The sequence below is a fragment of the Protopterus annectens genome, chromosome 17.part0 (genome assembly GCF_019279795.1).
Source record: "Protopterus annectens isolate FY-2018-M chromosome 17.part0, PAN1.0, whole genome shotgun sequence".
Lineage (NCBI taxonomy): Eukaryota > Metazoa > Chordata > Ceratodontiformes > Protopteridae > Protopterus > Protopterus annectens.
The window spans coordinates 419,081,002-419,096,191 of record NC_056751.1 but is presented as its reverse complement, the minus strand read 5'-3'; the positions used below and the strand labels follow the sequence as shown (position 1 = coordinate 419,096,191).

General features: G+C 39.3%; 1 protein-coding gene across 2 annotated transcripts in view; it reads left to right on the top strand.

Annotated features, from left to right (window-relative positions):
- The window catches only part of ACP4 (acid phosphatase 4), a 451,526-nt gene that overhangs the window by 306,692 nt on the left and 129,644 nt on the right, over positions 1–15,190 (top strand). Inside the window, exon 6 of one of the 2 annotated variants that reach the window (XM_044058992.1) lies at positions 8,408–8,503. The exons of the other annotated variant lie outside the window; for it this stretch is intronic. Coding sequence (XP_043914927.1) covers positions 8,408–8,503 — 96 coding nt within the window. The remainder of the gene's footprint in view (positions 1–8,407; positions 8,504–15,190) is intronic. 2 annotated transcript variants of the gene reach the window in all.

Sequence of the window (15,190 nt, the reverse complement as noted above, 5' to 3'; positions counted from 1 at the left end):
ATATGCCCAAACAAGAGAGACCTCCAAAGCAGAAACACAAGCAGCCACCACCCCCCACTACCCAAATGACACATAGACCACAAAATCAGTGTGCCACAACCTCAGCCCTTAAGGCAAAACAACGTACCCAATACACTTGTCATGGGCAACTCTATAGTCAGGCATACTGATGTCCCACTTACCAGGCTAAACAAGGAGAAGGTTACTGTCAGCTACCTGTCAGGTGCCAGGATCCACCACATAATGCACACATTCAGGTCACTCCAAAACAAGTACAAATATGATTCAGTCATTGTTCATGTTGGTATGAATGACCTGAGATGTACCTCCCTGGACTACATGAAAAGAGACATGGAAGAATTCTCGGATCATGTAACCAAGGCAGGTATGACCCTAGTCCTGAGTATCATCCTGCCATTACCCAGAATGATACCGCAGTACAAGGACAAAATAATTGACTTCAACAATTGGCTAAGCTTCTGGTGTCATTCAAAGGGGATCCAGTATCTGTCTGCCTGGGATGACATGATCGACAGACCACGATGGTTTGCCAGAGATAGCCTGCATCTGTCGCCCTGGGATTCCAGATACTGGCTAAGGCTCTTGCCACCACTATAGTGCCTTTTTTAGGCAAAGCTCAAATGACAAACCCACCACTATAGCAGTTACAAGCAAGCAAAAACCGAGGGTAATGCTAATCAATGCTAAAAGTCTAAACCTCAAAATGCACTCACCCGAAGCACTCCTCAATATGGAGAACATAAACATCTGTGCAGTAACAGAGACCTGGTTCAAGGCTCCAGAGAGCACCCCTGCAGTACCAGGCTATAATTCATACCACACATTTCGGCCACCTAACCTGGGTCGAAACACTAAAGAAGGAGGAGTGTCCATATTCATTAAGGATATCCACACCTCCAGGCTAGTTGCTCAACATAATGTATCCAAAATTATCCAAGTGCAACTAACACTGGGCAAGACTGCATTCCAGGTTGTAGCTTGCTACAGATCCCCCACCATGCCCCAGGATGCCCACTCCACGTTCCTTGATATACTGGATAATATTAAGGTGCAGCCCAATACCCTAATAATGGGAAATTTCAACTACCCCACCATCAACTGGGAAAACCACTCAAGTACTAACTCATTAGCTCAATGCTTTCTGGAATTCATAAATTCCAATGCCCTGGATCAGCTTGTCCATAGCCCAACCAGGGGCAGCAATATCCTGGACCTGGTCATTACCAACATGGGTAACTAATGTTCCACGCCAGAGGTCAACTCCCCACTGGTCAGATCTGACCATAAGCTAATCACCCTAGACATCACTATTCCACCTCCACCCCATTAAGGAAACCACCATAAAAAACTTTGCCAAAGCTAATCACCGTAGACATCACTATTCCGCCTCCACCCCCATTAAGGAAACCACCATAAAAAACTTCACCAAAGCCAACTTCATGCTTCTTAAGACAGAAGTGGCAAACTTTACTATACCCGCGCAGACGGTTAATAGAGGTACGACTGCTGAATCCTATACAAATGCACTATATAAACACATACACAAGTGCATGGATCGTGCCATCCTCAACAGAATCAAGATGCTATCCTCCAAAAAAGAAAGCCAATCTGGTGGTCCCCTGCCATAAACAAACTCTACAACAGAAGGAAGAAGTTGTTGCAAAAAAGAGTAAAATCCCCTGATTACAAAAACTCCCTGGTCAGCCTCAGTAAGAAGCTGAGATCCCTCAAAAAATCCTCCAAAGCTAGCTATGAAAATAAAATTGCCACTGATTCTAAAGACAACCACAAAGCATTCTACAGCTATGTCAAGAATCTCAATGGCAACACTCAGATCTGCTCTGAGCTACAGAACAATGGCACTAGATATACAGAACCAACTGATATTGCCAACATCCTGGCAGATAGGTTCAGTGCAAACCTTACCCCCCTCACCGCCTAAAGGGCCCATCCCTATACTGGAAGAATGCATAGCCCCTGTAATCACAGACGCACAAGTTAAAACCACACTCTCCAAAGCCAAAAACACAGCAACCATGGGACCAGACAACATCCCAGGTTGCGTTCTGCATGAACTACAGAATGAACTGGCACCCCACCTAACTACCATGTTTAATCATAGCCTCACTTCAGGCTTTGTGCCTACTGAATTGTGCACAGTGACAGTTATCCCACTCCACAAAGGGGGCACCACCACGGACCCCAGGAACTACTGCCCCATTAGCCTAATGAGCCTGGTCTGCAAGGCCATGGACCGTATCATCATGGAACTTATAAACAAGGACATAGGTAACCTGCAAACACTGGACCCCACTCAATTCAGGTTTGTAAAAGGTAGATCATGTCTCCTAAACCTGATTGACTTCTTTGAAACAGTCACTAGAGCCATAGACGAGGGTAAGGTGGTGCACGCAGCCTATCTTGACCTCGCCAAAGATTTCGACACCACCCCCCCATTCTGGAATTACAGAAACTCACTAGACTGGGCATAAATCCCTATGTCACAAGATGGGTGGCCAAATGGCCCACTGACAGAACCCACAAAGTGAAAGTAGCCGATTCCAAATCTGACTTCAAACCAGTGACAAGCAGAGTACCACAGGGTTCAGTCCTGGTTCCTCTCCTGTTTGGCATCTATTTCTCAGAAGTCCAGGCTAATACAGCAGGTCTTTGGCTAACAAAGTTCACAGATGACTGCAAACTGGGAGCCATAATAGAATTGCCTAATGATGTGGACATTCTTCAAAGGGGCCTCACTGAGATGGATGCTTGGTGTCAAAGACATGGCCTCAAGCTCAATGCCAAAAAGTGTATTGTCATCCCCTTTGGGAAAAACACTGCACCCATGAACTACCACATATGCGGTAGCATACTTAACACCGAAAGTGTGATAAGGGACCTTGGAACACAGGTGGACACTAGTCTCTCCTTTGACAATCACATCGCCACAGTAGTCAGGAAATCCTTCTACATGGCACACCTCATCAATAAAGGGTTCTCCTCCAGAAAAAAAGAGGTCATTGTTCCTCTCTACTCTGCCCCCATCAGAGTACAATGCCCCATTTGGCATGTACCTCACAAGACATCTTCAACAACTGGAAAGGCCACAGAAATACCTCACTAAGAGGATTACTGGCCTCAAACAGATGACATACGCAGACTGCCTCAAAAAACTCCAGCTCTATTCCATCGCTTATCACCTACTCAGAGGTGACCTCTGCCTAACATACAAAGCCATGTCAATCCCAGTTCTGATGGGCATGCTACACTTAAAGAAACCCCAATCTCTCCATGCCACATCCTCCAGGGACCTGAACTTTGCCTCTTTAAGAGGAATCTAGACAATTGGATGGGAAATAGGAAATTCACTCCGGGGATCACCTCTGTGGCTCTGCTCAACAGAGGCACTGGAAAATAACTTTCTTGGGTGGAGAAAAAGCAGGAAACTTTTTGGCTAGGCTTATATAGGCCATAGAGCCGATAGCCTAATACCTACCTATGAACCTAGGTGCCCAGGCTGTTCTTAAAAATATCGAAACTAGTGCTTGCTTTAATGCAGTTTGGCAGTCTGTTCCATGCATCAGCTGCTCTCTCAGAGAACAAATTAGTGCACTTCTCATTCGTATAGAATCTTCTACATAGGATGTCTGATGATTGTCTACTACTTTTTGATAACCCCAAACATTCCCAGAGATAGTTGTCTCTAAATGCCCTATATACCTGAATAAGCTCTCCTCTTAAATATCTATAAGGGACACTGTACAAGTTCAGATATTTTAGTCTTTCACATCCATGAATGCCTTTGATATATTTACTATGTATTCTTTCCAGTTTACTCATGCTTCTTACAAGGTTTCCATGTTGTTATTCCATACTGAAGTTTGGATCTAATGTAATTAATAAACAATTACTTCATAATTTCTGATTTCCTAGACTTTATATTTTTTTATACAACCTATAGTTCTATAACTGTCATTAACCAATTGGTTGATATGCTTAGAAAAACTCAAAGCTGGATCTACCCAAATACCCAGGTCCTTAAATGAATCTACAATTTCAATCATAGGTTCATAGGTGTGTACTAGGCTAATGGCCCTAGGGCCTTTACAAGCCTAGCCATAGGATTACCCTGGCATAGTGCCATCCAACCTTAGTTCCCAGTACCTCTGTCGAGTAGAGCCACTGGAGTTATCCCCTGGGTGAATTTTCTGTTTCCCATCCACTCATACACACACTCACTCACTGTGTGTTATATTAAATATTCACCCTTTAGTTTATGTATTCCAGATCTCATATGCTCAGTTTTTTATGTGTTTATCAGCATATTATTCTCCTGTACCCAAATAGTCAATTTAGTCAAGTTCTTTTGCAAACATGCCTATCTGTAACATATAATCAGTTTATCCAATTTCAAATAATCTGCATGCAGACTGTAGAATACCTCAGATGAAAATAATTGGTCTGAAAGATATAATCTAAATAAGTGCCTAGGACAGAGCTCTGTGGGACACTAACTGCAACCAATAATTTTACCTGTCCAATTGCTGTATGATACTTGCCATGTCCTGTTTGTAAGCCATGCAGCTATCCATCTTATAAAGAGTAAATCATTACCTAGTTGTAATTTATTGATCAGTGTTTTGTGTATAACCCTGGGAAATTCTGAAGTTAAATCTGTATAAATTATATCACAGCACAATTTTTTTCATTTATAGCTGTTATTATATCGTTATATAACATCACGTTACAGGTGGTAATAGATGTATTAACATGTATTAACATATGAATGCTGATGCATGGTTTCAAGTCCCAACCTTTCCAGTTCTTACAATAACTTATTCAATAGTACCTTCTCCATTATTTTTCCACAACATGACTTAAGGGTCTGTATGACTTTGAAGTTGTCCTACTCACCTCTCCCTTAAAGCCAGGTTTAATAAGCACAGGTCTCCGAATTTGGGGACTCTCCACATTTTTATATAACCTAGTAAATAATAGATATAATGGTACAATACGTTCTTGCTGAAGTGTTCTCAGGTCATTATTACTAATTCTGTCTCCTCTTGTGCTTTGTTTGGATTCGGTTTGCATAGATCTTTTCCAATACAATCTATTTTTATTCCAGTATATGAGGTTACCTGATGTCATAAGGAAGGATCTTCAGGGGTCACAGTGAATGTTTTAGGGGCATTTTTCACTTGGGTACAGACAAGCATGGGGGTGCAGGTAAGAGAAAGACAAATGGAAAGAAGTATCCTCACACAAAAAGATAGACATTCTGGCTGTAGCAGTAAGAACAGGAAAAAAACAGCCATGGAATTCTCTATGGGAAAATGGGTAGGAAGATACAGTATGGAATGGATAAACTCTGTATTATCACATTGTTGACACCTGCAGGCTTCCTTTCTATGTCTAGACAGAAGAGGACCCCATTGTTTTCTGTTATTCACTAGTGTTTGTTGTAATTTGTGGTGACTTAATTCACTTTGTTAAGATGAACCTCTACTCAGTCTCCTACAGACTCCTTAGAGGTGACCTCTGTCTAGCATACAAAGCAATCTCAGACCCCACCCTGATAGGACTGCTGCATATCCGCAAATCAAGCTCCACTCGAGTAACCCGCACCCGTCACCTCATCCTGGTCTGTGACGTCAATATGATTTTTTGGCGAGACAGATTTATGTCCCAGAGACTCCCCTTTTTGTGGAATAGACTACCTCTCCACGTAATGCAGAGTACCTCATTAACACTTTTTAAGCACAACCTGGATAACTGGATGAGGAGCAGAAAATACACCCCTGGGATTCCATCTGTGCCTCTGCTGGAGAGTGGCATAGGGTGCTGACTTGTTGGAACGTGGGCTAAATACTTGACTAGGCTTGTAAGGGCCTCAGGGCGAATAGCCTAGTAACTTCCTATGATCCTATGATTGGGTATTACACCTTTAGGGGAAGGCATACACGTGAAAGTTGTTTTTGTATTTTTTTGTTTGTTTGTTTTGAAAATGAATAAAAATCATTTAAAAAGATCTTCTAGCTTATTATACTAGTGATAGCAGTAATCACTTAGAAATAATGCCGTTGGAGACAATGGAAGCACTTGCATTTCCTGATAAAATTATAAGGTTGATTTGGAAGATATATGAGGGATCTGAGTCAAAAATTAAAGTGAGCGGGTTCCTCTCTGATAATTTCTGCTTGAACAGAGGAACCAGGCAGAGTGTCCCCTTTCCCTTTATTATTTACATTATATTTAGAACTAATGACAAAGAAAATAAGGGACTCAGAAATTCAAGGATATGATTGGTATGGTAGTCAGGAAAAGCTGGCTCTATTTGTAGATTATGTTATTTTATACCTGATAAAACCAGAAAAGGACATTACAGTGCTGTGGAACATTTTGAGACAGTTTCAAATCTTTTTTGGGAAACAAATTTAATGAAGGTAAAACAAAGGCAATAGCAGTAAATTATGTACCTACACATGAATTGGTTCAGCAATATCCATATTTATGGGGACATAAAATATTTAGGAGTATGGATTAAAAATGATTCTGGTGTGGTGGCTAAGGATATGTGAGAAGAGACTAACAAAAACTGAGAAATTGGAAGCTCTGTTATATGGATACAGATAGTAAGATACAAGCAGTTAAAATGTTTTTGTACCTTTAATCTAGTACACAGGTCAGGCATATTTGTTATCAACCAGAGGAGAAGTTGTGGATAGCAATTAATAAAGAGCAGAAGGATTTTTTGGAAGGGGAAGACAGCAAGACTCAAGTGTGATAAGCTGATTCTTCCGATAGAACATGGAGGATTTGGATTACTCGATTTGAAGGGGTATTTTAGAGCTACATAGTTAAGGCTCCTATACATAGCACAAGCAAGGGGAAGCTCAGAAAATAAAGAGAGACTGGGATTTTGAATACAGACCATGAAGGAGAATAACAATAACCATACAGAATATCATATTCATAAAGTAGCAGAAAGTATTCTAAGAACTAAGCCAATATGGGCCTGGAGAAAGGAGAGTCTGCTGATAGGGATGACTGCAATTAAGGATATAGATAACAGGCAAGAGGGGGCTGGAATTTATTAAAGACAACTGGCAAAGTAACCATGGTACTGGGAGCAAATAACTAGAGAGGAAAGTAATAGAATGGGAAGAGGCCAAGAATTTTTTTTTTGCACTGCAGGTTTGAGATTGCCTTCCCTATGAAGGATTGATATCAGAGTATAGGCAAAGAGAAAGAAATAGGGGGGTCCTAAATGAAAGACCAGCACTGGTAGAGTTTTTAGTAGAATCTAGAACAGAAGCTGTTATTAAAAAGGAAAATATTGCATGATAATTATAAGAATCAGTCAGAGGAGGTTAGAAAGGATTAGGAAGAAAGATTGGATAAGCAATTCACAAAGAAACAATGGGGGGATATATGTGTGTCTCCCAAATATGCAACAAAATGTAGAAGATTTAGAATTTTTTCTTGGAAATGTTTACATAGATATTTCTATACATTCAGAAGACTCCAGAGAATTTTTCCTCAGGCAGACAGCAAGTGTCAAAGGTGTGATAGGGAATAAAGAGGTAATTGGCAACATATTTTCTGGGAGTGTAATGAGTTGGCACACTTTAAGGATTCCCTGCAGAATGCCCTGTCAGAGATACAGGGTGAGCAAATGTGTTTAACTAAGGAAAGTTTTTTTCTGAGCTATGATACAGAATTGAAACTGTCTAGACACAGCAAGGCCTTGCTGAGTCCAATTATGGTGGCTGCCAAAAAAGCAATTACTATGAAATAGAAATCAAAGTCTAAACCAACTGTACTAGAAGTAGTGAATATAGTAACAGAGATAAAATAACTGGAATTGGGATGTTTAAAAAAGGGTAGGAGCAAGTTACCCAGGAAAAAAATGGGAACTGTGGGACCAATACATACAGGGGAGGAATGAGGTTTAAAAGAAGGCAGGATTTGAATGAGCTATGTAATGTCTGACTGACAATGATTGGGTGGATTACAAGTGACATATAATGTTTGCATCTATAATTATGTCAGTATGGTTTGTTTTCATTTATATAAATCTTTGATTGCCTATGTCATAAGTGATAATTTAATAAAGATGTTTCATGTTTAAAAATAAATAAGTAATGTTGGTGACCATCTACTTTCTAGAGCTGTAAATCCAAAGCTTTAACTCAAATGTGGTTCTGTTCCTTCAGGTTTTCATTCCATTTACTAATTAGCTAGAAAACTTTGTCTTCATAAGTATTCTAACATGATGTATGCTCACAGAAGGATGCTTGCTAAAGTTGAGTAATGTATCACTGCAGTCTGGTCTATTAATTCTTTTGATTTACTCTAAATAATGTGTCTTATTTTTTTTTCACAGAACATTTTTAAAATACTAACTAACTACACTGGATACAGTACAGAAGATTTGTTCCTGAAAAATTTTTGGAGGGTATATGATACCTTATTGTGTGAGGTACTGTAAACTTATACATAAAATAATCTAGAAACCATATTCTACATTACCTGTTTGATGATACAAACATATATAGACACAGAAAAAACACAGTTATGGAGGGCATGTACCACAATACTACATTTTCTGGTGATGCTCAACTTATATATCACTGTTGCACTAGCCTAAGCTATATGGGTCCTACCCAAATGACCAGCCAGCTTTTCATAAAAATGGTATCTTCCATGTGCTTCAACTGCCTGAAGCTTGAGTGGTGCATATAAAGACAGTTTGAGTGCAAATTACCTCAGAACTTTTTTTTTTTGCTGCTGAGGAGTGCTCCTTCCGAAGGTCTGATGGAACTGTAGGCCAACTATTGACCCTTAAAGGTTGGGCAGGTAAGTTCCCTGTTGGGATAAACTTATATATATTTTTTTCTGAGGAAAACTTGTATTTTCTTACCTGAAATATGCTGTTTTGCTAGGAAATGTTTTGTTTTAGGTCTGCCGTCGCATTTCTAACAGAGTGTTATGTGGCAATGCTTTTGTGAACATTATATGTGAATTTGTTTCTTTTTTCTGATTAAACATTTAATCAGGTTTTGTGTATCTGTGTTTGCGGCAGGATACTGTGCTTGTGGGAGGATGTCAGTGGTTTACTTACCTCATTAACACTTGTTCACTACCTTATGTGTTACTAATTCCTCCAGGCTCTGTTATCTGACTTCAAGGGCTCTTTTTCAACTTACTTATGGAGCAGTTTTTGGTCTCCATGGTTTTACTTTCCCCATCTACAAGAAGAAAGTTTTTGGATAGTGTTCGGGTGTCAGGCTGGTTCTTGTTGTACCTCATCCTCTGGTGGGTAACTCTGCTGTGGCTGCTCATTGTTCAAGGGACTGCCCATTTTTCTTCTGGTCCTCTTGGTGTAACAAATGCAGCCACTAAAGACTGGGGGATAGCCATGTACTCTGTCTATAGGGATGCCCTTAGTGGACATGGCAGAACCACTCTTATTGGTCTCAGGGGAAGGGGTAGGGGAAAGTTCTTCACTTAAGCAGGATAGGGAACATCTGGGATTAGTATGCCTTCTGAGAGTTGGTTTTCTTCTAGGGAAATTCCTAAGAAAAGTGAACATAGTGGGAAAACCTTCCAGCCTCCTGTTTCTGTTTCCATGGACAGGGAAGACTTACTGAAATTTGCTAAGGAGCTCATAAGTGCCTTTTCCTTGCCTTGTTTTTTTTTTTTTTGTAAAGCAAGAAAAGAAAAAAAGGAGTTCCATCTCTTTCTAACCTGGATTTTCAGTCAGAGAAAACAGGTATTACAAGAGGGTGGCTGTACCTCAGGAATTTCTTCACAGTCTGAAAATTCTGATTCTTAAGAAAATATAGGTTCGGATTTCTCTTATGAAGATTTTTCATTTTCTGATACTTTATCTAAGATGAATCAGGTTTTCCAGTGGGTGTAGAATAAAATCACTATGGCACAGAAAATATATTATGAGTTGATACATTTGACATGCCTAAATTTGCAGCTTTTCCCCCTGGTGTGCCTACTTTAGACAGTGTTTTGTCACTGCTTCTAGTTTAACTGACAGTCAACTTCCTGCCCCCTAGGAAGTTTGTCAGGTTAAGCAGGATACCCCCAACTCATAAATATTTATTTTCTAATCCTAAAGTAGATCCAGAAGTGATTTCTTTATCTAAAACAGCTTCTAACAAACAGCTTACTGCTGCTAATCCCATTGTTTCTGATAAGGATGGAAAAGCATTAGAAAGGTTGGGGAAGAAAATGTATTCTTCTAGTATCATTAACTTTCAGGATTTTGAGTTGTCAAGCTCATACATTAAAGTTTTTAGTTCTCTTTTGAGACCATGCAGAAGTTAATGATTAATTGTCCTTCTTCTGTGGTAAAAATAAACAAATAAATAAATAAAAATACTTCGGAGACATCTGCATATCTTAAAGTTTGATAATTACGCTAATGACTCTCCATCCAGAGCTCTGCTTCTGGGTCAGCACTGAGAAGATTGGTTTGTCTTCATTCTCAAAAGCCTTCCTGAAGATGCTAAGATTGAAATTTTAAGATTTCCCTTAGATAAAGAAGTTCTGTTTGGCCCCTCAACAGCTGAAGTGCTAAGAAACTGTGATGAAAGAAGAAAGCTGATTCAAAGAGAACTCATCTTTTTGTAACCCTCTTTTTCAAAGCAAACAGAAATTTCCCTCCTCCTCAACTCTGTTTCAATAAGCAATTTAAGCAGCAAGCAGCCATCAGCAGGATTTTAAAAAGCAATGGCTAGGAGGATCTAAAGAGAAAGGAAAAGCCTCAAAAGGCCAAGGATAGTCCTTGTCGGTCAGCATGACTATTTACCTGTCCAGGCTCTTCCTCCATTCCACCCTTGCAGCCTCTCAGTCTCTCAGAGGCTTAATTTCCCTTTGTGGTAACAGATAGTTTCAGACAAAAGTTATAGAATCTGTGCCTCATTGCCATTTGAGGAAAAGGCTTTTATTCAAGGATATTTCTGGTACCAAACAGTGAAGATCCTGGTGGCCTGTAGTGGATCTTTCCTTTCTAAATAATTTTGTCAAGATTTAAAAGTTCAGAATATTATCCTGTCAGTCCTTTGTACTTCTGATTCCTTCCATAGCTTCCATAATAAAGCAAGATATAAAGGATGAAGTCCAGGAGGATGAGGTGCCCAAAACAAAACCAATAAACAGAAAAAAAGCACCAGCAAGCCGTAACCACCTTAAAACATTTAATGTGTTCCACAGCAAGCAAAGCACAACACAGCACACAATGATAACACTGAAACTACTACCAGTTCGTTTTCGTCTCCAACTTCATCAGAAAAATGCTGACAGTCCAAACTTTGCACACTGTCAAAACTTAAAATCATGTGACATTGAATTCAATTTTAACCCTTTCCTAAACATACCTTAACACAGGCATAATAAATACAAGCATAATAAATACAACTTTTCCCTGTTTAAAACACTTTTAAATATCTAAAAACACATAAAAAATGAATGCATGTTAAAAATGAATAAATGAATGTAAAAAAAAATCAAGTAAAATCAATCTTGTTGAACAATATTTCAAACCACATGTGTGTGAAATTCATAACTTTGCTGCTCTTAATTTTAAAACTGGGGCTAGGGAGACCATGTCATTCAAACCCGGCCACCTATTGGCTTCTAATACCAGTTGCCAGTAAACCTCTCTATATTCCAACATGGTCTCCCAAGAACCACCCCTACCATCCATTACCACTTCATCTAATACAAAAAAAGTGTAAGAAGCACCTTCACAGCTCAAAGTGTGTTTATATAATGCGTTTCTGTTGTTACCCCTCTTAATGTCGTAAAGGTGTTCATATATTCTTTTCTTTAAACACCTTTCCATCTTACCTATGTAAAACACTTTACATTTCTTACAGGTTGCAATGTAAACAAGTCCCTTACTTTCACAATTAAAATAGGATTTAGAGTTATTATCTATTCCTGTTATTGACAGCCATTTCAGAAGTATCAGCTATAAAAGGGCATTGTTGGCATGCTCCACACTTGAAGGTGCCTACTTTTATAATTAAGTTTCCCCCCAAGTTTGTTTCCCATAAGGTCCTTAATACATCTACCTTTTCTGAAGATTAATTTTAGTCAAATTTTAAATTCAAGTCAGAGCTTGGAAAATCTGTTCCATTCCCTCTGGACAATGTCTCTAATGACCTGCGCATCACCACTAAAATCCACAATAAAGGTATTCTCATAGGAGTCACTGTCCCCATTGCTCGTTACCATTTCTTTTATACCCGTATCACCCAAATGTAAAACTGGTGTAAATCTGTCCTTCCTATGCTGCAATACTTCTTCCTGGATTTCCTTAATCAAGATCTCTGGGTATCCTCTTTCTAAAAACATACATTTTAGTAGGTCACACTCATCCAAAAAATCATTGTCATCAGAGGTCATTCGACTACCTCGTACATATTGACCCTTCACTATTCCTTTCTTTTGGAAGTATGGGTGGGCACTAGAAAAGTGCAAAAATGAATTACAATATGTCTCCTTCCTGTGTACTTTTGATTCAAACCCATTACTACTCTTCCTAATATGGACGTCCAAAAAGTCAATACTGTCATAACCTATCTTATATGTGAATCTAAAAAAATCAGTACTGTTGGAAATGTGTTCAAAGAAGTCCATAAATTTCTCCTCACTATCTGTCCAAAATATACAGATATCATCAAGGAAATGTTTGTATAGTGCCCAACAATCCTTAAATACTGAATTAAACACATAATTTTGCTCCCACCAGCCAAGGAACACATTAAATGTTTTAAGATTTAAAGGATGCTTAGCATCACATTCCTGTTGGCGGTCAATTCAGACATTTCTGAAGATTTGGTGTATCTGGCTCACATAATCAAATTTTCTGTTTTACTCTTTGGGCTGTATTAAGAATATTCACAAAGTGTCTAGCCCCAGTCATTGCTTACTGAAGATGTCAAGATATTCACATATTTTCCATATTTAGATGATTGTGTAATCTTTGCAGACTCTTTACCCAGCAGTCAAGAGTCTTCAGCAACTGTTTAGAATCTTCTACTCAGCCTAGGTTTTCAAATTGGGTGTATATTATGTTATCAAATTTAGAACGTTATATGGTCAAAGCCATATGATCGAACTTTTAAAAGTTCAAAAAGCTAAAAAAAATATAAACAGAAAAAAACTACCTGACCATTTTAAGCAGGGGGGGCAAACCCCCTGCACCCCCACATCTGCCACTCTTAAATATATTAACTCCGAGATCGCACTACAAGGGAAAGGGAAATCTTCTCATTCCGCACTATACGGAGGTCAACGTTGAAACGTTCAAACTTTTAAAGGTTCGATCATATAATGTCGACCATATGATGTTCGAGCTTTTAAAAGTTCGATAACGTAATATACACCCTTTCAAATCAACTATCAGAAGTCCTCTCTCATCCCTTGTCACAGAATTGTATTCCTGGGGTGTCTGTTAGCTCTGCCCTGGGAACAGCATTTCTTCCTGTGTTTCTCCAATCAAAACTTCATGTTTGCAAGAATATTTATTAGGATTTTGGTGTACTTGGTATTGATGATTCTTATGCTTTCTCCAGCCAGACTCCACATGAGGAAAATACAGTGGCACCCAAGTTTGGATTCAGCATTTATTCCCTTTGTCCTTTCAGATACCAGTGCTGGTATTTGTAAAAAAAAGGACATTCTATGCTAGTTAGACCAGATCTATTGCAATATAGGTCTCTTGTACTCCCTTCTAATCCCCTTACAGTTTGACATCACAGATGCATCAGACCTGGCATGGGAAGTGGTTTCAAAAGGGATAAAAGTATAAGCTATGAAATCCTCAAGGCAGGCAGAAGCACGTAAATGACTTTGAAAGCCGTAAATCATCTCTGGTCCCCTGGATCTCTGGATGTTTACACATACGATGCTGCTGTGATGCAATACATAAACAAACAAGGGGGTATTTGGTCTTACACTCTTTGCAGACGTGCTGCGACAGCCTAGGAGAGAGGAGCTCCACTTAGTTTGACTCTTCAGGCTTCATACATTCAGCCAGAACTAAAATATATTGCAGACACATTCTGGAGGACCAGAACATACCCTCACAAATTAAAACTTCATGCTGGGGTCTTCCAAGAATTGATCCAAGTGGGAAGAACACCTCAAGAAGATACATTTGCCTCCTTTTAGAACAGACAAAGAAATGCAGCTCCAGAACTCCTCGCAAACAGACGTGGAATGCAGATGCTTTTTCATTCCCTTGGACAGGAATACTCATGTATGCCTTTCCAAACTTTATGCTAACATCCAGTGTTCTTCTACAGATCTAGAAGGGATCCCCAGAACTTGTGGTGGTGACTCCCATTTGGCCTAGACAACAGTGTTCTCCCACATTTTCAATCTGGCCAAGGGCCATTACCAGAGGCTTCCCCACAGACTAGATTTACTCACACAAGACAGCAGTTATTTGAAACACCCAAACCTGAAAACTGTTCAACTAACTGCATGAATGATCAAATCTTAATTCCTTTTAGGCATCTTTTTTCTGTAGGTGTGCAATAGGTACTAAAGGAGGTAGCAAAAACTGCTCCTAGAAAATCATACATGTGAAATAAGAAAAGATTTTCTAGTTGGTGCCAGTACAGGAACCAGCACCCTCAAGCTAGACTCCCACTGGTTTTTGATTATTCCTCTGGCCAATCTTATTCCTCTATCGAGGTACATTTGTCAGCCATTTCTGATTGTCTGCCATTTAATCCTACCTTTTAACAATACTCAAATTAAATTGGTTTGGAAAGGGGTGTTGCATATCTGTCTAGCTAGGAAGCATGTGTCTCTTCCTTGGGATCTAAACTTTGTGTTCAAAAAGCTTATGCTTTCACCATTCAAACCAGCTCATTTGGCTGAACTGAGGTTCTTAACAAGGAAGACTGTTTTACTCATTGTGCTGACATCTGCTAGGAGAGTATCTGAGTTATAAGCACTGTTGATGATCACAAGGTCAGAGTTTCTTTGAGAAGCAACACTACTTGTATGTCTAAGGTATTTTCAGCATTTTCTGTAAGCCAGACTATTTATTTCCCTGTCTTCTTTCTTGAAACCAAGAATAATGGAGAAAGATATTTCACACTCTAGATGTTCACACTCTAGATGTCCACAG